The sequence below is a fragment of the Megalops cyprinoides genome, chromosome 12 (genome assembly GCF_013368585.1).
Source record: "Megalops cyprinoides isolate fMegCyp1 chromosome 12, fMegCyp1.pri, whole genome shotgun sequence".
In the NCBI taxonomy this organism is placed as follows: domain Eukaryota; kingdom Metazoa; phylum Chordata; class Actinopteri; order Elopiformes; family Megalopidae; genus Megalops; species Megalops cyprinoides.
This window is the reverse complement of record NC_050594.1, coordinates 20,563,442-20,591,315: the sequence shown is the minus strand read 5'-3', so window position 1 is coordinate 20,591,315 and position 27,874 is coordinate 20,563,442. Positions and strand designations below refer to the sequence as shown.

The 27,874-nt window shown below is 43.5% G+C and overlaps 1 protein-coding gene across 1 annotated transcript; it reads left to right on the top strand.

Annotated features, from left to right (window-relative positions):
• Positions 1-271: 271 nt before the first annotated feature.
• On the top strand, positions 272-26,308 carry trip11 (thyroid hormone receptor interactor 11). The gene is made up of 21 exons (XM_036541695.1): positions 272-584; positions 5,389-5,465; positions 6,644-6,754; positions 7,616-7,894; positions 8,128-8,196; positions 8,837-9,002; positions 9,306-9,629; positions 10,019-10,059; positions 10,195-10,293; positions 12,198-12,404; positions 12,622-15,684; positions 16,106-16,246; positions 17,291-17,484; positions 18,330-18,493; positions 18,980-19,083; positions 19,421-19,520; positions 20,643-20,724; positions 21,037-21,151; positions 22,640-22,762; positions 22,985-23,129; positions 23,927-26,308. The coding sequence occupies exons 1-21, from the start codon at positions 446-448 to the stop codon at positions 24,145-24,147; spliced, it is 5,964 nt and encodes a 1,987-aa protein (XP_036397588.1). The 5' UTR covers positions 272-445; the 3' UTR covers positions 24,148-26,308.
• Positions 26,309-27,874: the final 1,566 nt, after the last annotated feature.

Sequence of the window (27,874 nt, the reverse complement as noted above, 5' to 3'; positions counted from 1 at the left end):
CCCGGCCGACAGGGGCGCTGTTGATTACTCCATACACATTACGAAGGTTCGACTGTTACATTCACGGGAATCAGTTTACAACGAACATTGCGCAGATTCACTAATATGGACAAACTGAAACAGTCGTCTGCAGGCACGACTCTCCAATCCACTTTCTATAAAGATCAGTGTAATTGCGCTGTACCTGCAAGGAATTGATACACGTGAACAAACCCGTCAGCCTTTAATCTGTCCACGTATGCTCTGACGACGACAGCAACATACGGGCGATAATGGCTGAAGTCGAGGTGGCAGACACGGATCAGTTGTGCAAGCCGGGCAAAAACAAAACAATACGTAGAAAGCTTTAACGGAGACAGTTCTTTTCCTCTGGGCTGACTTTTAATTACACTGTGTGGCCGAGCTATCAAATCTTTCCCTGTTTTTGTTTGTTGTTGTTGTAACAATGTCATCGTGGCTCGGAGGAATCGGCTCCGGGCTGGGCCAGTCGTTGAGCCAGGTCGGGGGAAGCCTTTCTACGTTCACTGGACAAATTTCCAACTTCACCAAAGACATCTTGCTGGAAGGAGCGGAAGAAGTAGGAGGTGAATACAACAGAGTTTTTAGTGCCACATTGGTGTCTCGGAAGAGGCCCACAAATGCCACTGGATTGCAGTAATGTTAGCTAATGTTAGCCAGCTAGCTAGCCAGGCAATATGTGTTTATGTCACAAATGTTCCCTCACTGTGAAGCATGTGAGGCACAATTGACTCAACACCTGTGACTTATTACGAAGGTTCTGGTTGTCCTCTCTGTTTTGCAAAACAGCTGATATTTGTGTTGTTCACCATGTTTTTAGTAGAGGAAAGGGAGCGCTTTTTACAGAGATCCAAGGAACGACACATTCCTTATGGCAATGATCTGCAGTCTTTGGATTATATTATAGCGCTTTAACGCCTCATAATCCAAATTAATTGTAAATGCCTGGGAATCTCTCTGCTATACAGGAATATGGTGTATTTAGTTGGGAGCAGTTAACTGTATTAGGGTAGCATGGTGTTATTATGGTGGGTGGTGCTCACCCCCCCTTTTGCGAGTACTTAGCTTTGTAAAACTCCCCAGACTGAATGAGCTAGAAGCATAGCAAACCTAATCAACTACGGAATGTGGCCTTGTATACCAGAAATTACAATACAAATGCAAATGGTAGTGTTTAGTTTCTGCTGTCAACCTGTTGTCTTATTGTTGGGCAACCTGATAAGTGTTAAATTTAACTATACTCAGAGAGCTGAATGATAAAAGGTAATTTGTTTTTCATTCCAAACAGGTACATTATTTGTTGCATACCAATTTTGCAGAACACTGTTGCATTTGTTGCAAAAACACATCATTTATCAGTGCTGAAACTTTTCACATTAAGGCCTTTATGTAGTTAAACAGTATTGTGATACTTGGGCTATATTGCATGCCTGTGAAAGGGTAGAGCATGGATGAATAGATATAGTCATTATTTCTAGAATAACTTTCCTCTCATCTGACCTTACTCTGTTAATTGCACTGACAGTAGCACTGTGAAATATAATGGTTCAGTCACCTTCTGGCAAGTGTCTGCCCAGACTCTGGTTCATTGTGGTTTCAATCCCCAGTTTAATTATATGAGACTGAAAGTGGTATCCATTGCCTGTTTGTTTGGCACTGAGCGTTAAAGCGATGATGTGTAGGTAGGTACTCGGCAGGCCACTGAAGTGCTGTCCATGGCTTATACCTGTGCTTCAACATACATCAGCCTGGGCCCCTAATGGTGCTTGGATGCATGAGAGGTTGGGAGATGAGGATTTATCTAAAATGTAATAATTGCACTATGAATTTACAACCACTTGAGGACACAGGTAAACGTGAAATAACAATCCATTTAGGTTTAGAAAATTCCTAAAATCATTTTTTTTTTCCTTCAAAGTAGGAACAAAAATATAGGATATATGAAGGAATGTTGGGTGGGGAACCAGCTTGGCCTGACCATTTGTGTATCCTGGATGAATCGTCATTCACTTCTCACTGTGACATATTGTGTTACTTGAAAAGATATGAAATTGTCTGGCTTCCACTTTCCATTTGGCATGGCTGCTGGACCATCACATGACGTTTTGAAGGACTGTGCATCTCCAACACTCCCCATATCAAGTTGGACTGTTGACTGTGCTGTTAACTGTAGCAGTTTCAGAACAGCGAGGCCTTTCAGTGCCTCCACCAGTAATTGCATAATTCTGAGTAGCTGTATTGCCTGAGGTTTTTCATTTTTAAAGGTCTGCTAAAAAACAGCTGTGGCAGACATAAGTAAACACAGTGTAGCTGATAAAGAATTCGAGAGAAGAAACCAACAGCACTGCCATGGGGAACTTTGACCACTGTTGTCCGACACGCAAGCAAGAGCAGTTTACAAACTGTTGGAAGGTGATGCAGTGTCACAGCTGGCAGTTGTGTGGGAAGTGGGGTTTACCACTGCTGATGTTATGTCAACCATAATTACGTTTTGACTGTAAAGCAGATGACAGCCAAACTAATACATAGAAAATTCTGGAATACTGCCCGTTTCGCTCACACTGCTACTGTTAAGTACACCCTTCCTGTTAATTTTTGTTTATGATAGATATTTGTTTATATGGAAAAAGTGTTTTCATTTATATTCTACTGTGATATAATGGGAGTCTCCACAGTCCATACAGTGTTGGGTTGGAAGAAAATATAGAGTTTGTCCAGAAGACTGCAGGTTAAAGTTCTGACTTGAACATTATGCAGGTGAAGATCAAGGGTACAGGCAACCAGTTGAATTTGGAAGTGGATTTTTTGAAGAGAATGGTTAATGAATAATATATGAGGAGCTGTTGCATGCAGCAGGGTTAGACAGCCAGGATCCTGGAATTCTGGAGATGTTTCAGATGAATAGTTTATCTGAGCTTGTTACATAATTGAATCAGTTGCTATGCCACATTGATGCGGATGATTATGTGATTTGAGTACTCTGCATTTGATGCTGATACACCAAGCTAGGGGTGTTAAAATTGTGTAAAAATTATAAAACCTTTTTACTAATGATTTTAGACCATTTTAACACTAAATTAACAGTAACATCTCCTTAAGTTTAAGGATAATGTATTTTCAGAAAAGATGATTAAAAAATGAAAATAACAAAGCACTTGTCAAACTGTCTTTTGGGCACTCAATCACAGTGTGGAAAAAAGTTTTGTCATTGTTATTCTAATTAGCTATAACCTTGACAGATTGCAGACTGCCATGATTGTGGCATGTAAACGTCTAGTACATAGCAAACTGTACATGTGAATACCAGTTTGCATACTCTGAGCATTTACTTGGGTGTTCCCTGTATATATAACCTTTTTAAAGAGTTATACATTGTGACGTTTAACTCTCATTGTTAGCGCTCTGAGGGTAACATTTCTTTCAAGAGACAACAGTCCTCTCAGTGGTGTGTCTTGGCTTAACTTTGCAGTCTGCCATGTGAAACGGACGAAGGGGCACTGCACAGGGCTACCACCGGTGTTGCTGGTTGGCTGTAGAGATTAAATATCTGACACACTTCCAAAACCTCTCAGGTTCCCCTGGAATGCCAGCCTTTAAAGAGACAGTGGGAGCAATGTCAAATTGGAACCTGAAACCATAAAGGGATGTGTGTCTTTCCTGTGCGGTTTGTTTTTAGATAAATGACTAGTGTGAACTGAGTGAAGATTACACAGGAGTTGGTTATACCTTGTTTGGTAATGCCCCTTCAACATTTACAATGTCCTAAACTCAGTATAGGTCAAATATAGCTACAGATTTTGTATTTTGATTATTACACTGATTATGAGCTATAAATCATGATTCTTTCTATCTGTGGGTTTATAATTATACAGATGTAAATTCCTCCTTTTTCAAAAGGTGTAGGTTCATCAGTCAGGTCTTGGTGATTGTTGTGGCTTGTTATAACTCAGATGTGAATATGTATGCAGAATTGGACCTCGGTTTCCAGCTGAGTTTGTTAAATGGAATCTCTTCTTAAGTGGTGACACACAATATCACATTTATAGTTTGCCTGTTTTACCAGCATATGAAACAAGAAAGGCACCTCCCTTGTAAATTTACAAGACAACTGTAGCTGTACAGAAAGGTTCATGTATCTTAGTGTCCATTATTATTTTGTATCCCTTCATGTGATAGATGCTCTCATCCAGAGCCACTTACAAGGACATCAGAGTAGGATACATGAAGGCCATGTCACAGTAACTGGGACATTGGATCAGAATATGAAATAAACCAACAGCGCTGAACAACAGTGATAAGATGTAAGCTTACTACACTTTTTACTGTAGTGTACGTACTTGAGGCGTTTTCAGTTTTGCACTGCATAGAGAGTCCTATATTCACTTTGAATGATTCTGATTTACTTGTTGTGTGCATGTACGAGTATATACTGTGCAGATCAATGTTGCCTACTTGTGTGGAAAAAGGAGGTTACTGTTCCGGTTTGTTCATTGATATTCTTATTTTGGGGCGGCATTCCAGCAGGATGGCGATTCAGTAGAGTGCTGCAGAATTTTGGTCATTCTGGTTTGTTACGGTGTGAATATTTGGGTAACTTAATTTCCCCTTACCTGGTTTGTGATTTGTGTACATGGTATCTAATCCTATTTGCAGCTGCATGTGTAGCATCACATTAGGCTACATTGAACATAGTTACTTGTTTCCCAGTCTACTTTGCATTGATCTGCAGCACCTGCTAGACCATAGAAATTGTTCATATAACACAGTTGAACATTATCCCAAACTTGAAAGACTTTCTGTTGATATAACCAAAGATCATTCCAAAGTTGCAGTGCTAAGAACATATAGCTTATTACCTGTTTTATTTGGTTTTATAATTAAAGCGGACTTGTTAAAGTCCCTATGTGTTATTTAAAACTGCTAGTAACTGAATTTAAATAATTAAACTCACCAAAGGATCACTGACTAGCAGACCTAGAAATCGTGGCTTACTGAGGGAATAATGCCAGCCCAGGCCTTCCCAATTCTGCAGTGGCCCAGTTATAATATGTGTCAGGTTAACTTGCTATCAGTTTTCAAGAATGGTAATAAGGAAAGAGGCAGGAGAGAGCTTCAGGGGCATACCACTGTCAGCCATGGCTGCTACTTTCAACTGTAGTTTTATATATACAGTATGTACTCAGCATTTTGTAAGTTGAGATTACATTGAGGGCAAGAATTTAGGTTTAAGGTGAAGCTGAATCTCAGCGTATTCGTGCAATCAGTACTGGGCCCCAGAAGAGATGATATGGGGTATTATGAACGAGAGATCATGTGAGTTTTCTAATCAGTGTTTGACTCAGGACTGTGTGCCTCTATTGTCTTCCCCAGATGCCTCCACGGAACTCCAAGTTTCTAATTCCAGACTGATGACACTGGAAGCCACCTACACCACACAGAAGTCTGAGGTGATTTTGGAATGTTTGCAGTGTTGGCTCTTACAATGTTCACCATTTAAGGATCTGTATTACTAAAGACACCAGAAAGAACAATTTACATTGTAAACCTTTTTTCACTTCGTTGTACTAAAATAGATAATGTCTCAGCCATCGAAACTGCAGAGACAGAAATGGAGTAAAACAAATTACCTGGTTCTTGGGTAATACACAATTTAGCATGATGATGTCTTCAGATTAAAAAAATGTCATGACCACATCAAGATGTAGCTGAAATCTGTTTTAGTACTGGAAAGCAAAGTGCTTCTCAGAGGGCCCTTTCACATTTGGGCTTCAGTTACAAACCTATAGCTTTCTGATGTTATCATGAAAGGAGGTGGGAGAAGTCTGTTTGGTTTCATATTGCTTAAATGTTGCTTATCCGGTTGCTGCCATAGAGATGCATGACGTACCTACTGTATTGAGTTGCTGTACAGTTCCCAACATGTAACCAAGCCTCACAAGTAATCTATGATTTTGATTTTTGATTGTGATATTACATATACAGTAGTTTTTATTAATTGTTGCTTACTATAGAAATAGTCTGTATATTCATTACCAAATTAGTGAAAACGTATAAATTTTTTCCTGACACAAATTGTTTTAAGAACAGTAACACATGGTTATTTGGGAAATGAATAAATGAATGGATGGAGGAGGTGAGGGACAGTGGGCCCATTGTGTGGGTATGAAGTTGCTGTGCCTACTTTGCTGCATTGATAGGGATGTAACCTTAAGGGGTGCAGGCTGCTTCCTGACCAGCGTCAGCAGTCTATAGAATTCATCTGCAATCCAACTCTTCAGGATTCCCAGAGTAATTTCACAGTAACTCAGAGTAATTTCATAGCAGCCTCGGTGTTCATGTAATACATACATATGATGTCTAATCAATTTGTGTGGTCATAAGTGAGAGCACCCAGAGACTAAACTCGCGCTTTTTATCTCAACAAAGCCGTGCTCTGTCTTCAGAGTTCTCATGTGGCTACACTGAATAGTGCTGGACGTTTTCTGTGAAGTAAACATCCACGAGAAACATATGCGCCTCTGTATGGGAGGCTGTCACCCTGTATATGGCAGTGTGAGTGATTTTATGCCGTGTATGTTACAGCATTAGCTGTTGGTCACACCCCTGTCTGTTTGCGTTCTCCCAGTATGAGCGGCTGCAGAAGATCCATGCAGAGCTGGAGGAGAAGCTGGAAGCAGCGGAGCTCCAGATCAAGCAGCAGTCTGCAGAGCACAGGATGCTGCTCCAGCAGAAAGAGGTACTCATGCAGCAGGCTGCACATGGACAGCATGGACGCAGGCCGCAAAATGTCTGTCAGGAAGTTACTGACAAGTAGGATTGTTTCCTTACTTATATTTATTTATTAAGATAATTCGGGATAGTCAAGATCACACCAAAATCAATGTAGAGTTGCAAATAGTGTTTTAATTACACCTAATTAATTGCATTTACAGTTAGCAAGCATTTTTGTAACTGAGTCTTTTCCGCAGGCATGAGTAGCAGAAGAAACTCAAAATTAAGCAATCACAATAACACAAATTATGTCCACTTCCCAACTTTCCAACAGTCTAATTGACAACCATATTTGAAAGTTATTTGCACTATTCCATTTCAGTCTCATTTGTATGCTTTCATCTTTCTTTTGAAGATATCTTTATAGTTAAAAACTCACCTAATGTCATACATAATCCAGGCAAGCTCAATATTATATAATGAGCTAATTTTTGATTGTTTTTTTTATGTTCTCGTAATGCGGTGCTTCTTTTACAGCACACATGTATCCTGGATAGGTAGTGTTTTATCAAACAAAGGTGTATAAGTAAACTAATTATACTGTTATGTTTGTAACCCATCCAGAAATGGTTTAGCTGTGAAATCCAGGTGTTTTGAGATGAGGCTCCTTAAAGTTATGTTTAGTTTTTACTGCAGTTGCTTTTGACCTGGAAGGGCAGCATGGTACTGATATGTACTGTTAACTGTGTCACTGTGGATGTATCACTTGCCAGTTTTTCTGGGATTATGAAGAGGAACTCAATATTCGACAGATTAATTGCTGCCCAAAAAGGCATCAGCTAAAATGATCGGGTGTCTGACAGTGCCCCACAAAATGTCTGCGTAGGTGGAGATCAGTCACCTGAAAGCGCGTCAGAGCCTGCTGCAGGAGGAGGTGCAGAAGCTGCAGCGCACCCCCCAGCCCTCCTCCGATCCCGCCGTTCTGCCCCTCAACGCCGCCACCCCCTCCGCTTTCCTGCCCCACGCCTCATCGGCGCACCAGGGTTTCCAGGGAGACGAGATGGATTTCAGCGACGTCATCTGGTCCCAGCAGGAGATCAACCGCCTGTCCAGTGAGGTGTCCCGGTTAGAGGCTGAGGTGACCCACTGGAGGCGCGTTTCTCAGGTAGATGCATTTAAGGACGTCCTAATCATGCTCTAATGCTGTCCCCTGTCTAACAACCAAGGAATAACAGTAGAAATTATTTGGGGGGAAAAAAGACAACTTCAAAAATAGTGTATCCAATTTTTCATAAGCCACGCCAACAGTGCTTTAGTATTCAAGCTACTTTTTTGGGCAAGGACACACTCTGGTCAGAGAATTTCATGGGTGGAAATGTGGAACTTGTTTTGTTTCAGGCCTCTAAAGCTCCAGGAGCAGCCAGCGGTGATCAGGGGGATGTGGTCAAGCTCCAGAGAACCATTAAGGTAAGAGAATGCAGAGAAACCAGCTGGTATTGGCTAAAAGTAACACCACCTGCTTCTACATTCTGCAGAAGTGTTTTTATGTTAAACCAATATATTAGACAGCTGTGACAAAGTGTCATTCCTGATTTGGGATGGAAATGGCAGTGTTATACCTCTCTCTGAGAGAAAATGACAAAATTGGGTACAAGGTAGCCTCACCACCCCGGGTCACTACCAGAAGTCTGGTGCCATCGCCCGTCAACACTGAGATAATGTGGTTGAACGTTTGAAGATAAACAGTCAATAAAAAGGTTGCCATCCACAGTAGAAAGCACATGTTGCAAGCATCAGGCCAATGTCATTTTATATTTCCATGCAAACACTTGCAGTGAATAAGCATTGAATGCTCCAGTGGTACTCTCACTCAGCTCTCCTTGTCTTTGTGTCACCTTATCGCTCTGGTTTGCTGCATTTTCACACACACAGGTTGTTTTAATTATATTTTCCACGTTGGGAGGTCTGTGCAAATGGAGCCAGATGGTCAGTGTTGCAGTGGCCCCCTGAGGAAGGCTTGTCCTCGGGCTTCGTTGTTTTGCATTTGGTGTGCGCTGTTCTGACGGCAGACTGTGTCGCTGCCCCTCCCCCTGGGCGATTTGGGCAGGAGCTGCGGGAGGCGATGGGGCGTGAGGTGGACGAGCACCAGCACGAGCTGGCCGCACTGCAGGACGCCCAGCGGCAGAAGATGGCTGAGGTCACGCGCCGCCACCGCGAGGAGCTGGCCGAGTATGAGGAGAGGATCGAGGAGCTGGAGGAGCAGATCCAGAATGGTGAACAACACTTTCCTCTGCTGTGCCAGGATTCAGTGCCATGTACTGGCTTTGTAGCGTCTACTTCTCTCACTCCCACATGCATTTATTGGTCATGGGTATTTTGGTCATAAAATTAGACTTCTTTGAAATGAAATTGTGATGTCCTAAATAAATGGCATTTCCTGCCTAACCAATATTATTCATTTTATCATTATTAAGAATCCTTTTTTATTTGATTATTTTTTTTTTTTTTCCCTTTAGCTGAATATTGAAATTGGTGGGCATCTCTCCCTACCCTCACAATCCTCATCTCTACCCCAGGTGCTCCAGCCTTGGCTCCCCAGGACTCGTCCAGAGTCTCCGAGCTCCAAGGCAAAATCCAGGCCCTGCAGGAAGAGGCGGAGCTGCAGGACAGGAAGCTGAGAGAGCTGACAGAGAGTCTGGCGGCGGCAGGGCGGAAGCAGGCAGCCCTGCAGCAGGAGAAGGAGCTGGTGCAGGCGGAGAACACGGAGCTCCTGCAGAACTATGCCCGGCTGCAGAGCTCTGTGGAGGAGCTGCAGACGCGTGTGCAGGAACAGGAGGGCAAGGCCCTGCACAAGGCACATCTGGACAATGAGATCCAGATGCTGAAGAAGGCTCTTTCGGGTAACTGCCATAGCTATGAGGCAGGAGGGGATAAAATTTTATGTAGATGAAGCCCAAGTCTAACATGGCCAGTAGGAATTGTCTTGACAAGAATCTGAGCTACTGTTAAGGCAGTAGATGAGGGGCATACCGTTTTTGCATTTAGAAATGAAATGGAACTTTGCATGTGAAAATGTGAATGGCTGTAGTACCTAACTGTGGATATGGGGATCTGTGAGCAGTACAGTGAAAATTTGAAATACTGGTTCACTCATTAGAAATGATCAATGACTTATGAAACCTGCATCCAGTAAAACTACTGTAAGGTCAAATTCAAAGCAGTATAAAGAGAGATCAGGTAAATTATTGCCGTATTTGCTGTGGTTATTAATTGATACACTTACTTTTAGGTGCAGAGAAAGAGATCTCAAGGTTGAAGAGTCTTGCTGAGGTATGTTTTCAGCACAATTTTAGCATATAAGCTTCTTTTTATAAATAGTCTTAACTGTAATGTGTTGATCTGTACTTGACTATGCTTGGCATGGCATTAATGTTTTAGCTTGCTTCTTGTCTTGTGTTTGCTCAGAATGAACCAAAGCCTGAAGTGGAACATGCAGACATTCTGGAACTCAACACTATAATTGAGACCCTGAGGAAAGAGAAGGCAGAGGCTGAACAGCAAAGGGTTGGTTTTATTCACACTGTCTTACAGAGTGTTTGTCCCTTCTACTATAATGGTGTTTTGCATCATTTTACAGAACAGAATAATGCTGAGCTGTTATAACAGTTCGAATGAACTGTGGACATCATTGACTCCTCAGTGCTTTGCCTGTCCATTTGATAGGCAAATGGACTACCTTGGTGCTGCCCTTAACATCAATAACATTAACAACTTTCATCAAATGCAAATTGTTATTAGATCTTAATAACTGCTGCATTGTTTAAAAGTTACTCCGATCCACTAAAAATAGATAAAACATCACTTCAAAGCACATATGAACAGCAGCTGTTAAGCAAGGTGGTGAACAACTGGTTTTAACTTAAACCAGATCTCGGCTTGCTTTGTTGTAATCAGAATTATTTAATGCAATACAGTCACTTCCTCATACTTTAAATGTAATGTGACATGCACAAAGGCACAGGAATGCTTCAGCATTTGACTCAGCTCAGCAAAAATGAATCGGCTGCTAGGTTATGATCCATCAGTTGGCAAGATTGTTAATCAGGGCAATTACAATGTTAAATGAAAGATTTCTCTTTGCATGTGCTCCCATACACAGAAGATGGTTAGTATTACCTCACATCAGCACGTGTTTGTTATGTCGTAATTATTCATGGACAGTGTTGTGATCAGTGGTGATAGAAGACCGCGCCAATGGAGGGTTCAGCCATCAGCAACTTGCAGAAGCTTCCTGCCATGTTTCCAGCTGCATGTGATTCTAAATCTTAAGATCAAGCATTCCGTACTGAATAAAATAGTGATATTTCTGAAGCATTCTGGTATTAATTTAGATTCCTGTAGATTTCCTCTGAAAAGGCAGAGCACATACTATTTGCATAGAAGGCCAAAGCATGGAAATAGTTTATATTGAATATTTATAAAATGTCTGTGTAGATTTGTGGGATCAAGAGAGATTGCAAAACACAAACTAGTGTGGTACAGTATTGAAATAAAAAAATATATTGTACAAAGGTACCACATGAGCATGCAGTCTTGGTCTTCATAATGCCTAGGTACATGACAAAAAGGTAATATGAACAATACCAGGCCATTAAAGGAAGTCTTTGATACAATAGAAGGGGCAATGGTAGCATTGCTAGTATACATACAAACACAAGTCCATACATACACAAGCTCCAAATTCTTTTATTTGGAGTATTATAATTGGCAAAATCTACCCTCCACAGGACAAAACTACCTTCCATAGCATTGCTGTTGTCTGCTAGCAGGACCAGTAACCGGAAACACATAAATAGCCCATAGTTTCCACAGCAACACCTAACACTTCTGCTCTGGGAAAATTAGGTCACCCCGTGTCTTGGAAGAAAAAGGCTAGGTAATGAAACGAAAACATTCCAAATGTCACCGTATGTCATATTTGGCACTCCTTAGTGTCCTCTCCATCTGAGGGATAGATTGCCCACACTCTTAGATGTGCACTGGTGTGCTCATAGTAACACAGAGACTGTAAAGTATGGTTATTGGTGAATTCAATAACTAGTTTATTTGATGTGGAGTGAAAGGAATCTGGAACAGTGACTAGTTTTGCAAGATTGAAAGTCTTGAGACCAGCTGCAAGCAAAGTGTGGTTGTAAATGATCATGGTTTGGAAAACCCATAAGTAATATTACATACCCCACTAAGAGGTCAGTTGTTTGGATCTTAACATGTTTTGAGCTTAAGGAAGGTATATATTGGGCGTATTTAGGACTTACCACTTGAGATTGTTGCACATTTGTGAATCTGTGAAACATGATGATGGATGTATCTCCTGTTGTATTTTTTATTTTATTTTGTGTTGCATTTTTTTTTCATGAAGTGTAATTTACTCGTCTATGGCTGTTAAAATGACTGGCTTCATTTCTCAGCTGGACCTGCTGGAGAGACTCAGGTGTGCAGAGGAGCAGGTGAAGAGGGATGAGGAAGGGGACCATGATCCCGGCCTGCAGGTGGTGGAGGATCTTAGGAAACAGCTGGGAGAGAGGGAGCAGGCCCTGAAGGAGACTCAGCAGGAGCGGGACACACTCAGCGCCGAGCTGGAGGAACTGGACCGGCAGAACCAAGATGCCACGCAGGTCTGACTGACAGTTTTATCTTGGAAAAACTTTTCTGTCAACTGAGAAATCTCAAGGGGCACGCCAGAAATTCATTATTTAGATAAAATAACAGAATTATAATTTACTGAAACATGTAGCTATTCCTAATTGTAACACCATAGATCAGCCTTAATCGTTTTTGTCTTCAGTTGCTTATCTTTTCTTGTTTCTTGTTTCCTTTCTTATATTCCTCCAGCACCTGATTTCTCTGAAAGACCAGCTGTCAGTGCAGCACAGGGAGGCGGATGCAGCGATGGCTAGTCTACAGTCTGAGCTGGATACCATGCGGGACCAGAAGGGGGCGCTGCAGCAAGAGCTTGAGGCCCAGCGGGATAAACTGAGCCAGACTGCCTTCACCCTCAATGACATGCACATGAGCAAGCAGCAGCTGGAGGGAACGGTGAAGGAGCTGCGAGACAAGCTGGGTCAAATGCAGGAGCGCAACACAGAGGCACGCAAAGAGACCGCCGAGCTGAAGAAGAAGCTCCAGGAGAGGGAAGAGGAGCTGTCCAGAGCCAGGGAGGAGCTGAGTCTAGCTGGCGAGACAGGGAGCGAGGCGGAGGGGCAGCAGAGGGTGCTGGACGAGAAAGAGAAAGAGTTGGCTGCGCTCAGACAGGAACTGGCAGACATGAGAGGCTCGAAAGAGAAAGTAATGTCTGAGGACTATGAGATTAAGATAGAGAACAGCAAGCTCAAAGCTGAGGCCAAAGACACTGTGGCGAAGCTGGAGGACCTTGGCAGGCAGGTCCAGGACAGGCAGGCAACCCTGAACAGGACTGTCCTGGAGAAGGACACCCGAATCAACGCGCTGAAGCTGGAGAAGAGTCAGCTGGAGAGCGAGCTGAGCCAGGCGGAGCAGCGACTGGCAGAACAGGCCCGGCAGTACCAGCAGACCATCGAGGAGCTGACGCGGGCCCGGTCCATGGATGCCACTGCTCTGCAGACGGAGCACGAGCGCTCCGTCAAGCTCAATCGCGAGAAGGACTTTGAGATTGCTGAGCTGAAGAGGGAGATGGAGCAGATGGCCGCCGACCACCGGGATACTAACGAGATGCTCTCCAGCTCTGTCGCAGGTCAGAAGCAGCTGACCGAGCTGCTGAAGGAGAAGGACTTGTATGTGGAAACGCTGAATTTGAAGCTCGCTGAGATACAGAGGGAACTAGAACATAGTGTCAGGGCGGCGAAGGAAGGGGAAGCTCTGAGGCACACGTTGGATGAGAAGGACAGGCAGTTGGGGGTCATGAAGGAGGAGAACAGCCACCTGAAGGAGGAGATCGACCGACTGAAGGACCAGCAGAGCCGGCCGCAGGCCCTGGCGGAGCCCAGGACCCTGGACATAATCACCGAGTTAGAGACAGAGATTGCCCAGCTGAAAGCCGTGAAAGATGGCTTGGAGGAGGAGGCGACGGCCCTGAGGAGAACGATAGAGGAGCAGCGAGGAAGCCTCCTGCATTCCCAGCAGTCTGTGCAAGCGCAGCAAAACGAGCTGGAGCAGGCAAGGTCGCGGCATGAGCAGAGCACACTCAACTACGAGAAGCTCATTTGCGCCAAAGACGAGGAGATCGGACGCCTGCAGGAGACTTTGGACAGACTGACCGAGCAGCGGATCCACAATGACTCTCCGCCCCTACAGGCCCCGCCTCCTGCTGTGGTCATCCTGCAGGAGGACAAGACCCAGTCGCTGAACGGGGAGAACGGCAACGAGAAACACGACCTGTCGAAGGTCGAAATAGAGAAGCTCGTCAAGGGCATCAAGGAGAAGGAGACTGAGATCAGCCTGCTGAATGAGAAGAACCTGTCGCTGGCAAAACAGCTGGATCAGCTTGTGGTCTCCCGTGACGAGGTGGGCAAACTCTCTCAGATGGTGCGTCAGAAGGACCTGGAGATCCAGGCCCTGCACGCCCGTGTGTCGGCCGGCGGGCACAGCCAGGACCTGTTGTTCCTCCAGCAGCAGTTGCAGGCCTATGCTGTAGAGCGTGAGCAGGTGCTAGCCGTTCTCAATGAGAAGACTCGCGAGAACAGCCAGCTCCGGTCGGACTACCACCGCATCATGGACATTGTAGCTGACAAGGAGTCGGCTTTGCTGAGGCTGCAGCAGGAGAACCATCGCTTGTCCGTCATGGCCGACCCGTCAGGGAGCCATGAGATGTCCCGCGAGACCATCCAGAACCTGTCTCGGATTATCAGGGAGAAGGACATAGAGATCGACGCCTTGACCCAGAAGTGCCAGACGCTGGTGACCGTCTTGCAGACGTCGGGAGGCGACCCAGGCAGCGGCAGCGGAGGAGGGGTGAGCAGCAACCAGTTTGAGGAGCTCCTTCAGGAGAGGGACACCCTGAAACAACAAGTGAAGAAGATGGAGGAGTGGAAGCAGCAGGTGATCACCACGGTGAAGAACATGCAGCACGAGTCCGCGCAGCTCCAGGAGGAGCTCATCAAGCTGCAGGGTCAGGTCTCAGCGGACAGTGACTGCAACTCCAAGCTCTCCGTCGACTACACCCGGCTGATCCAGAGCTATGAACAGAGGGAGAGGAAGCTGGGCAGCCTGAACCAGGAGCTCGCTCAGGTTCAGCAGACCATCAGCCAGCTCAGCAGCACCAAGGACGTTTTGCTTGGGAAGCTGGATTCTGTAGCTGTAAGTCCTGAGGCTTCCCCGCCTGTGCAGGCAGCTGCTCCTCCAGCTGCAGTGGAGACCTCCAGCCACCAGGGTGCAGTGTCAGAGCAGCAGGAGGGACAGCTAAGCAGTCTGCAACAAGAACTGGAGTATCTGCGAAAACTCTTAGCGGAGAGGGACACGTTGATACGGACGCTGCAGGAAAATAATCACCGGCTGTCCAACTCGGCCTTGCTTTCTGAGAGCGAGCAGAGGGGGCAGGCCGAGGAGGCGCGCCAGGCCCGGGGAAAACTGGACTCCCTTCAGAAGACCCTGAGGGAGAAGGACCTGCTGATCAAGACCAAAGGAGACCAGCTGAGCCAGGTGAGTGAGAGCCTGCGGAACCGCGAGAATGACAACGAGGTGCTGAAGCAGGCGGTGACCAACCTGAAAGAACGCACGCTGATCCTGGAGATGGACATTCGCAAGCTGAAGGAGGAGAACGAGAAGGTGGTGGCGCGCTCCTCTGAGAAGGAGACCGAGTTCCGAGCTCTGAGGGAGACCAACCTGCAGGTGTCCCTGCTCCTGAGGGAGAAGGAGTTTGAGTGCACTGCCATGAGGGAGAAGGCAGCTGCCATGGAGAAGATGCTGAAGGATGGAGAACAGGTCAGTATGAGGGGTAAAGATCAAAAACCATACAAATTCGCAATGATTTTGGTTAAGATTTTGAGTTATTGCCTTATTTTGTTGGCTTATTGGCTTGTTTCGTGCTGACTAGTGCAATAGCATATTTAATAAATACTTTAAATGTAATCTCACATTGGCTTTTCTGAAAAACTGTTTTATTAAATATTCCTATTTTAACATGATGAAGATGCAGTGTACATACTTTTTACTGGTAAAATATTTCCTATAGTTTTTTCTAACACTTATGTACATTAGTTTTTCCTACACTAAAGGGTCAATTTAATATTTGCTTTGCTTGAGTGAGTGGATATTTACCTAAGCAAACATTTGTGGTTTTTTCCTCTTTGGTCTTGGTTTGACCAATCCAAGCCACTGAATTAAATTGCTTTGCACGTCTCAGGGCAAATCTGGGGAGCTGAACCAGCTGCTGAACGAGGTGAGGTCAATGCAGGAGAAGGCTGTGGCCTTCCAGCAGGAGAGGGACCAAGTGATGCTGGCGCTCAAGCAGAAGCAGATGGAGACCTCTGCACTGCAGAATGAGGTGGGAGGTGCTTTCGGGATCCCAGGAAGACATAGTGTGGCTTTACTAAGGCTTAGTAATGCTAGCATTTTAATCTGATTGAGGATGGATTTTCACAGCTCTTTTTAGTCCAGTGGCATAATACTTTACATTACATCACATCAGTGTCACTTAGCAGGCGCTCTTATCCAGAGCGACTTACATAGGCTAGAGTTTTGTCCATTTGTACAGCTCAATATTTACTGAGGCAGCTGTGGAATAAGTGCCTTGCCCAAGGGTATAACAGCAGTGCCGTAGCGTGGAATTGAACCAGCAGCCTTTCGATTATGAACGCTGCTCCTTACCACTGCACCATACTGCTGTCTAGTACACTTTCCTAAGTTATTCCCTCCCTGAGCAATTATCAAAAACAATTTGGCTTTTTAAAAAAAAAAAATCCATCTCATTTCTGACTCTGCACAGATATACAGCCAACACGACAAAAAATGCACATGGGGTGAACCTGAAAAGGATGTGAGATGTAGAATTATCTTCCATAATGCCATGTTCTTATTGAAATTGACCTTATCACACAACAGAATCATTAAGGTCATCACTGACTGCTAAAACACTACCAAACTCAACATCCATATTTTCATTCGGTGGTTCCTGTGCATCTCTTCTAGTACTGTGGTGACATCATATGAGTCTCATGATTTAGCAGCTCTCAAGGGGAATAGAACTGAACATATTTATCATGATCACCCCTCTTTTCTAGAGATGACTATATTATGGATATAGATGGGTATCAAATTTGATGCTGTTCAGACATGCAAGTATGCAATTACTTAATTGCTTAATAAAAATATAAAATGGGTAATTCTAGTAATGCACAGCTGTCACCTGACCGTGCTATTGAGCCTCAATATTCAGAGAGAAGTATTTTCTGGAACATTCAGAAACACTAGACTGCTTCAGACAAACAGGATTCTCTTCCTGTGCTCAGGCAAAGAACAGGTACGTTCCCAGGGAACTAAACTAAACTGTGCCACACACGCACGTCAGACTGCTCCACCTTGTCCACAGATGCAGCACATGCAGGATAAGGAGCAGCGGCTAAACCTGGAGCTGGAGCGTCTGCGCAATCACCTGCTGGAGATCGAGGACTCTTACACGCGGGAGGCCCTGGCTGCCGAAGACCGAGAGACGGACCTGCGCAAGAGGGTGGCAGTGCTGGAGGAGAGGCTTGTGACCTCATCAAGTGCTGTGGAGAACGCAAGGTGAGTCGCTCGTTGTTGTGTTCCTCCATTCATCCGCTTTATTAACCCTTTCACTAGTAAGTTCTAAAAATCTCTTAACAGCTCCGCCAGAGTGACCAGCAAGTGTATATCCCATTTCACCGTGCCAATTTGCTTCACAGGCTCTTAACCCTGTGGGTTTTTTTCTAAGAGAAGAGTTACCGTTAAATGGTTGTCAGACCAAGTGTGATACAAATATGACATTGTGCACAAACGGTAGCCACCTTCGGTTACTTTCAAATTCTTTAAGGTCTTTCAGTCAATTATTTCAGTGACTCAAGAGTTTTCCCACAATGTGATAAATTTCTCAAAGAAATTGGTATCAGCTAAGAAATGCAGTAGTATCTGTCAGCTCACTAGCTTATATTTCACGGATTACATAGTTGGATAGATTGATGTGTGTTGGTACTTCTGTCTAAATGTAGACATCCAAAAAACTTCTGTAATTGAGGACATATATTTGCAAATATTTATAATTTGTAAAATTTATAAAAACGTTTGTGAAAAGACCCAAATGCTGATTGTTGAGTCAGTCGTAACCATACATTCTATTCCAGTGGTGTAATCGTACTCCTCGAAGTATACTTTAAGGAATACTTTCCTAAAAAAGTGGTTAAGATACTTGTAAGGGAATGATTTATGGCCTGTAAATTATTAAATGTGCCGGCCAGGTTTTCCATGGAGTCTTCACTAATCTCCCTGAAGTGTTTCTAAAATCATTCCTTTTGCTGTTTTATGTTTCTTTTGCCTTTTTCACCTGACGCCTTTGTGGGAGCCATGTTTTTGTCTAAGTGTGATGACATGTCTTGTTGTGCATCTGTTGGCAGTCAACAGGCCAGTTTGCAGGTGGAATCCCTGCAGGAGCAGCTGAGCGGTGTGGTGAGGCAGAGGGACGAGGCGCTGGTCCAGCTCCGCACCTCACAGGAGCAGGTCAACCAGTATGCAGTGTCACTTTCCAACCTGCAGATGGTGCTAGAGCAAATCCAGCAAGGCAAGTCTCTCCCTCTGATGAAACCACTGAGGCAAACACACAGTAGGACCTGCATGCTGTGCCCAGGGTCAAGACGACTTCCACACTCATATATTCTCCCTCTTACTCTGTAGTTGAGTCATAGAATATTCTCTGCACCTTGCACAGAGTGCAAGCAATTTAACCTTTGCAGAAATGGATTAATGCTGAAATTTCATCCAAAATCAAAACATGAAAAAAGCTGAAGAATTGCAGTTTTGGTTGCAAAACTTGGTAGCTAGGTAGTTCTGAATGTTAATGCAAGTGATTTGCGTATGGGGGAGAATAGAAGGTGGTAACTCCAAGTCAATTTACAGTTATACCTTTCCCTGGTGCTGACTGATATAACGTGTCGATGTTGAAGGATGATTTTGTCATATCCATCATATACCTCCCTGTCGGTCTTATCCACACAAAGGAGTAAAGCGTTGCGCTTACCTCCCCTGTTTTACCTTTTTCAAACCCCAGAGGAGAAGGCCATGTATTCAGTAGAACTGGAGAAGCACAAGAAGGAGAAGGAGGATTGGCGGAGGAAAGCGGAGAAGCTGGAGGACCGGGCCTCAGCCCTGCAGGTGAAGAGCGGTGTGGGCTCGGTCTGTATGCCACACACTGGTCCCTTGTCCCGCACCCCTTAATTATACAGTATTCCACATGCTCACAGCTCTTGCCCTTTCAGTTTTCTGCATGAGATGTTACTTCATTTCACTCCGCCATAAACACCGTACACGCAGTTTATGTGTGTAATGGACTAAATAATGAGGATTAAACAGAAGGAGTCCTGGTGTGAGGTGATGCAATGTGGAAACATGACGCTGCGGTGCAGCTGGCAGCGCGCAGGGCCGCTGCGAGCGGTTTCGCCTGCAGGCCGTTTAGAGCAGTGTTCACATGTTCCGTACCCCGCCCATCCAGATCAGCCTAGACGAGGCCAACGCTGCTCTGGACTCGGCCTCCCGGCTGGCTGACCAGCTGGACCTGAAGGAGGAGCACATCGAGGAGCTGAAAAAACAAGGTGAGGGAAGATTTTTTTTTTCTTGTTATTGCTGTATTATGCACTAACTGCCTCCACTGCACTCTGACGCAACTGCATTAGTTTCTCGTTTAGCCTTCTCCTCATTTCCTACACAAGCTGTCTACATCAGGGAGTTATAATAAAATCCAATGCACAGTTGTATTATATTATGTCAGTGTGATGTTAGTTCCATTTTCTGTGTTTTTCCCCCCAAAAAGTGGTTGGTCCAACATACTCAGTATGACAATATAGTGCTAATCACTAATCTCTGTGCTAATCACTAAGTCTGTTTAAGCAGTGTACACAATTTATGTTTAGCATGTAGCCCCATGTAAATAAATAGATAATGGTATGGCCATACAACAAATACAGTGAAGAGGTTTGCTAAAACCTTAGAATTTGCATCATTATTACTCTGTGGTTAAATAAACCTTATAGTTTTTTGTCCTTCTCTGTGCAGTTTGAGATGTAAAAAATGCTTTTGTGTGTTCTTTGTGTTACCATGTTACTGCCTTGTTACAGGTTACAATATGTACATTTTATCATCTTTTCCTGTTTTAGCAACATACATTATCTTTCTTATGTACAATTGTGCCAAGTCGTAAATCTTAAATTAGGTTTCCTAATATAATGAAGAAAAATCACTAAGGACCTTTGCAGTCTGCTTCATCCAAGCAGACTTAAACTTTTTCTTATCATCGTAAAAACACACATAAAATCCAGAGTCATTTTCCCACGTAGGCTCCGCAGTTCATCAGTTTCACACTATCAACCTCTGTGGAATACAGCTTTCTACTTAGTGACATCACAAAAAAATTCCCAGACTTGTTCACTCAGTTCCCTGTTATTTTATTATTTTTTTCACAGCCAACATGGAATTCCAGGCCTCTTGAACATATTTATTTGTTTTAAATAAGACTTTGAAACGGTTAAATGAGGCCTAGTGGAGTGACAGTCTTCACGATGGAACTGTCATATCAGTGACAGGACCGAGCTTTCTTTGGCTCACAGGTCTCATAAATATGTCAGCTTCTTCAGAGACGGCAACTGATGAAGTGGGGGAGAGTTAGCTGCAGACGTCTGGGTGAAACAGAGCCCTGAGAAACTTGTGCTGTTTTACAGTGGAGATGAAGCAGGAGCTGCTGGAGGAAGCCCAGAACAAGCTGATGAACCTGCTTAAATGCACCGAGGGCAAAGTGGACAAGTGAGTGAAACGCTGACATGTGCTGAAAAGACATTCATTTCTTTCAGATAAGCACAGACGGCAAATATTTATGGTAGCTTGCAAGCACAACGCAGCATTGTAAAAAAAAAAAAAAAAAAAAAAAATTAAAATTAAAAAAAACAAATACATAATGAAAAACAAATGCCTTCAAACTCAGATGATGGAAGTGCTTTGTGCCATGTATCCAGAGCTGCACGCGCTCCAGCACGCAGGACAGCGGGCCAACCTGCTCGGCCTGCCACGTGCGCACAGGCCCAGTGTAACGAGCCCCATGTGTCCATGTTTCCTCAGGATGCTGATGCGAAACCTGTTTGTGGGCCACTTCCACGCTCCGCGGAACCAGCGGCAGGAGGTGCTGAGAGTCATGGGCGGCATGCTGGGATTGGACAGAGAAGATGTGGACAAGGTGGGCTATCCCCTCACCCTCACCTGGTCTTCCTCCTCTCCTCTTCCTCCTTCCTCATCCTCCTTTTTCGTCATCTGTCTTTGTCCTCATCTTATTCTGGAGCGTAGTGGTTTGTCTTAATGTTTCAGGGCACCCCGAGAAAGGTTTCTCGAAATTACCAGTCTGCTGCTTCTTTTAATGAAGACCTGCTTCTATTGAAATTACTATCATTGGCCTGCAGTGCTAACAAGAAACCTGCAGGCCTCTTGAGGCAATATGTAAAATATTTCTTTTTCCATCTCGTAATCAGGTTGGTAATCTTATGTTTATGATGGCTGGCATTCTGCAATGGATGCATTTTCTCATGAGGTATATAGACAGAGCTCCCACCCTATGGGGAGCAAGACCTCTGGTCCAGATCCATCATTACTAAAGTCTACAGGTTCTTTGGCCTAAGCCAAGTGCAGTAATGCATAATGTGGCAGGAATGCAGTCTCGAAGCTTGACCCTCTCTGGTAATGAGTCCAATTTTCAAACTACACTTTTGGCTTCGAAAAAGCATTATTAGGCAAGTGGGATTAAGTTATGAGCAGCACCCAGTCAGGCGCAACAGAGTGATATGAGAACACCAGAGGAGGTGGGGATTCACTGTACTCCATAATGGATAGATTGTGAAAGTGAATGAAAAAATGGTCATTGCTGCAATTAAGTCTCCCGAACAAGGCCACAAACATAATAAGCAGATGATGCTGTGGGCCCACAAGTCTTTTTTTAAATCAAGCAGTCAGACTGCAAATGCTCACGGAGTCCAACTCCACACTGAAAGCATTTCCTTATCCTGAGCTGCTGACTGGAGCCAAAGGGACGGTATCCAACTATTCAGAGTGAATTACCCAACAGCTTTAAAGGAAAACAGATTTGAGAACGAGGGACAAATGCGATTACAACTCCTCTGAAGACCAATTTTTATTGCTCTGGAGATTCTTCCACTTCATCTCTTTTTTTCCCCCCTCCTCTCATACCCTCTGCTAGTGAAATTTTCCACTCAAGACGTCTGTCTTTACAGCACTGCAATGTTAAATGTCTCATAACTACCAAATCTGGGAAGTCTGGGAAGGCCCTCTGCAGTGTCTCTTTAGTGACTTTGGCCATGGCCTGGATTCTGAACATTACTCATTACGTACCATTTTTCCCTTACTCTCTCTTTTTTTTTTTTTTTTCTTTGCAAGTGTTTAAGGTCACTGTGTTGCCTCCAGTCGACCATTACTGGTAGAAGGGACTATCCATTACCAGATTTTCCTCATAGTGAAGTTTCATCAAAAGTTGCAGCTCTTCCTGGAGTTGCATTCATCGTTTTCTCGTAGAGAGCATGTAGTGTCCCCCATCTTCTAGAATTCATATGCTGACCACTGGCTCATTGTCTCTACAGTCTGTGTGTGCCATGCTGTTGCGTCCTTAAAGTGTCTCCCCTGTGTCCTGCTCACTGCTGCATTGTCTTGGTCCGTGCAGCTTTTGATTGAAGAGAGCCGGCGTGGGGTGAGAGGCTGGGTGTCCAGCTGGCTGGGAGACAGAGCCGTGCAAAGTGTCCCGAACACCCCTCAGAGACCGGGGCACAGCCAGGAATTCAACTCTGTGAGTGAACATCAGCATGAACATGATCACTCTAACACATACTAGCATTCTGCTAGGCATAGGATCACACCCAGGTGTGGTAACAACTTGCTGTCAGTGTCCTCTGTCTCTGCTTATACTGGCATTTGTTAGATTTTTATTCTTTTGCATTTGCGAACGGGTTAACTCTTGTCCTCATTGGCCCCTTCTTGTGCTTTAATCCCTGCTGTGTCTGTGGCACAGTCATTTTCTGAGATGTTTGTGAAGTTCATGGAGATGGAGTCTAGGCCAGTCGCCCCAGCACCTAAGCTGCCAGTCTATGACATCAAACCCCTGAGTGCCCCACCTGCTGGGCGGAACACCAGCGCTGCCACCACACCTGCAGCAGGTGAGTGCTCCTGCAAGGCTACCCCTTGACCCTTGAATGCGGACAACCACATCAGTGCAGTCAGGAAGCCACTGAAATATACTCCAGTGTATTTCCATACCATAGCATTGCTTTCCATTATCCCTCACTACATTTCTTCATAGATATTTCCATACTGACTTTCCAAAGCACAGATATAGTTTATACTCATTTAGCAACTCTGGTACATCAGTCAAAACAAGTACTATTCAGGATAGATAAACCACTAGCAAATTAGAACAAAACAGATGTATGAGGACTGCCTGCACAAGTTGGCTAGCCTGATAAATGTAAAGATATTCACTAAAGTTACATTATACATGATGTCATAGGAAGTATGTTTTTTCGAAATGAAAAAAAATTTGATATGTCACAGAATGCTTCTGTGTGATGCATATGGACACACATGAAGCACATACATTTTATGCGCAAACTACTTTTGAATCTGATCAGTCACTCTGTTTCAGACCCATCCAGTATCACCTCAACTCTTGCACACAGACTTTTTGCCTTTAATGAACAGATGTATTTTAGGAGTTTATGTTAGTGGTTAAGTGTGCATCAGTTCTTTATCCAGTAATTACGCTTTGCCTTGCCCTACTTCACTTCTCTTCATAGAATGACCTGTTGCCATTGTGCTGTTCTGGTCTTATGAAGCCTCAGGTTACTCTTATGTCACTTTTAACATTGACTTCACCCATTTTTCCTCCCCTGTCTTTTTCATATCGACAGTTGTGTCAGTTCAGGCTTTATTTGACCTCTGACCCCTGCCTCTGTAGGTGGCTCTGGATCCAGCAGCAGAGCAGGGGAGTCTGGTCCCTTCCTGGCCCCCCGCTCAGCAGCAGTTCCCCTCCTCAACCCGGCGGCTTCCGGTGTAGGCGGGGCTGGCGGTCACATGCTGCTGAAGCCCCTGTCAGACACCCTGCCCTCCTTTATGCCCGTTCCTGTGTCTGCAGAGGCCAGCGGCGGGGCAGTGCTGAAGGACCTGCTCAAACAGTGAAAGGACAGCGGAGTGTCACTCATGGCGCTTTACAGTAAAGCAGCCGAGGAGACCGGGACTCTACATACCATCTGAAGTAGTGATGACGATGATCATGACAACACCAACATACTGAGGGGGAAAAAACAGTCCCAGTTTGTCTCAAATTAATTCTCACATACTGAATCGAAAGGAAAGACTCAAATAAACTTGAGAAGGAATCTTATACAACTGTAATATTCTGAAACTGAGCATCAGCAGGACTGTATTCATATGTCCTGGCAGTCCCATTCATAAACTTGAAAAAAAAAAGTGTGCCTCTTTGAGATGTCTCTCTTAATGGTGTCAGTTTAAGGGCTCAATGACTTAAGAAATGGAAAAGCACTGCGTGCTTGTCGATGAAACTGTGGCATCAATTCAACAAACACACTAGAATTCTTGTCTGCAGCCTCGTATGTTTCAGAGAAGAGTCGTATTTGTGCATTTATTTGATTTAGCTTTTTTCTTTAGTATAAGCTAATGTTCTGTCTGATGCAAGGATTTCTTGTGGTGTCTGGCACCATGGATGCTAAGAGATTTATAAGGCTCTCCGCATCTGTTAAAACTATACAGACTATTCTGCAGTGTTTCAAGTTTTTCAAGAAGTTGAGCTTTGGTATGTATCAGAATGTGGTGGCTACAAGTATAGTAGAGGCCTGAGATCTGATCGTAATATTTGAATAATAGACTGCAGTTTCATATATCTAAAAACATGTATTTTATTTGTGTATATATATAATACAACATCTGAATATTGCTCAAGTGGAAGACCCCAGACAGAAGCTGTAAAAGCTAGATATTAAAGTTTGAAAGAATACTACAGACTATCCTTGGGTAAATTTTATAATACGTTTCAAGTATAACTGTGAGTGTCACGATTCAGACCAACAGGAATATTGTATACATTTCTCATGACACCAAACATGCCATGTAAATAAGATGAAGTTCATTATTTTTGTCTTCAGAAAATTCTGAAGTCTGTATCAGAGGATCAAGAACACTATTTCGCCATTGGCATTCTGCAATATTGTCTTCTATGATTATGCAGGTTGTGGTATTTAAATCCCTGCAGTATGTATTTGCTTAGTTAGTAATCACTTGGTTTGCTTCTAATGGAAGTTATCTCTGGATTTTGGCAGGAATTCAGATGAGCTGCCTACATGGTCAGTATCAGTTGTGTTATCCGTCGCACATTTTGGTGAAATAAAATGCCCATTTGCTCTCCTATGGAGACAGAAAGATCACTCGCTCAAAGGGTCTAGTTTTTCTGTTTTTTGTTCATCCTACAAGTCAAGCATATATTTCATGCTCAACCTGATTGCGCTTGCATTGGTTTTTAGAGACAGTTGACTGGAAAATATGTTTCATTGAAGTCCTCTAGTTCTTTTGCATGTAAGACTTTTTATTTAGATTCTGCTGAAGTGATGAATTAAGAAACATATTTATAACATGTTGAAACCTGCCAAAATTGGAGCACAAAAATACTGGTAATTTATTTTTTATTAATTAGCATTAACAAATTGATTTCTTTTGGATTTTCTGTAGCATACTTTCTGCATTCAGAGCTCATGGTGTCGTCAAATGATAGACATCTCATTGGAGGGGGCAGGGCTAATGTTACTTTGAGGATGTAGGCTGTTACAGCTCTCAGAAGTAGTGTGTAATGAAGATATTTTAAATCTCTTCTCATTGGCATTTTATGCTGGTGCAACCTAAATAGAGTGCAAAATCATCAATAAACTGCCTAGTCTGTGTATTTTTATTTATAAGATCTTCAGCTGTTTACTTAATGTACAGAATATTCACAACATCGCCATAATATTAATATACAATGTATGAAAGTGAAATATTCAGCATCTTCCAGAGATTGTGTGCATCCCTGGCTCACACTTGTAGGCTAAATAGGATGCATGGTTTGGTTATAGTGGCAAGATTTTGCATAATGCAATTTTCTATCCTGCCTCCTCCTCTGGTGATGTTACTTACAACATTTACAAAGAAACGTGAATGATTGGTGGGTTATGCTGTGGCACATAGTGCCATTGCAGGTATTTGAAGCAAGACAAAAACTGATTATGATGCCCAGTAGTGACAGAATTCACTTTCGACTTTTTGCATATTTCAATAAAACAAATTATTCGTATTTTTTCTTGGTTGTCTTTGTTTTTAAAAATATTTTTCTAAGTGCATGTGTGTGCACGCATGCAGATTCTTAAAAATGTATAAGCGATACATTCCACAATAGTTTGTGGAAAGACAGAGTGGAAATTGTGACCGACTCAGGGGTTTTGTTGAGTGGGAAAAATTATTGATTGGATGAGAATTATTCTGCATGGTATTGCATTCTTGCATTCTGCAAGTAATTCCCCAAACATAGAGGCATACTAGGTAAATGTGAAATTATTTGGGCTTAGGTTTTTATTTTTTATTTCAGTGGAAAAATGTGTTTTTGTAACTGTGGTTGAGAAGCAAGTGTTTATTTTCTGAGTGTGTGCATTGCCCTAGTAGACCTTTAACACAAAACTACTCCATTCTTTAATATAAATTCTTTTCTTTGGCAGTTGTTATTCATTTTGTTGAAACTCAGATTGAGGACACTTTTATGCTGTCTGGCTGTGTGGAAGAGAAATGACGGATAAAAACAGCTGTCTCTGAAGCTTGTCTCCTCCATGATCAATTTGCTCATTCGGCAGGCCAAACTCGAGGGACTCGAATTGCATAAGAGAAACAGCTTTAAAAATCCAATACATGGCACTGGCAAAACCGCTATTGAAATGGAGCCAAGAGACAGCAGTTTTGGGTGTACTGTACAGAGACATGTGCAATGCTTACACTGGAAACCCCCCTCCCCATAAAAGTTACTTTGTGTAAGTTTTTGACAGTATCTGACTTTTAGGCTCCTATGGCCTGTAGGAGAAACTAAGATCTGAGGACTTACTCAGATGGATTCTTTGCATGTCAGGTATACCTTATCGTGGGGAACATGAAATTTTAAACCTCTCCTTAGCTATTACAGTTTGGGATGGTTTAGGATTTACATTTACATTGCCATAGTTAACTTGTTGAGGTATGTCAAAAAGGGGCTTGGGTACAACGGTGTCACTTTGCTGACAGTCCAACAGTGTTGGAAAAAAGTAATGGCACAAAGCTTATATTGAAATTGGATTGGGATTTTTGTGCCTTAATTTCTGTTAGTATGTAAACAGCTTCTTTTATAGAAGAGAAAAGCAAACAATTTCCAGCATGCACTGACATTAAGGGTACCTCAAGTAAGCACTGATTATCCTCAATGTGCTATGTTTTTTGTTAATGGTGGCCTATTACCGTGACTGCTAGTACTGTACTGAAATGATTGTGAAAACATTGCTCAGGTTGGACAGTCCTTGAATGAAACTTTCCTCCAGCAACGTAAAATGATAAATACACCCACCCATTGGGGGGTATATGCCACCGTGAGGTGTACAGGGTCTGGCTTGTGCTCACTTTCCTTCTGAGAGTTGTGGGAAGTTAATATTATAGAGGCTTCCCTTTACTACAAATATTGGCTCTGAAGGACAGCTTTAGGTCTAATTATCTTAAACCAATTTATGAAACACAGACTGGAGGGGACTTCTAAAGAGCGCACCGTGTGTCACCACCATTTCATTTTCCTTTTTCAGATTGTTCTGGAGTATTTTGTAAGTGGTCGTGGCAGCTCCCTCAGCGTCCT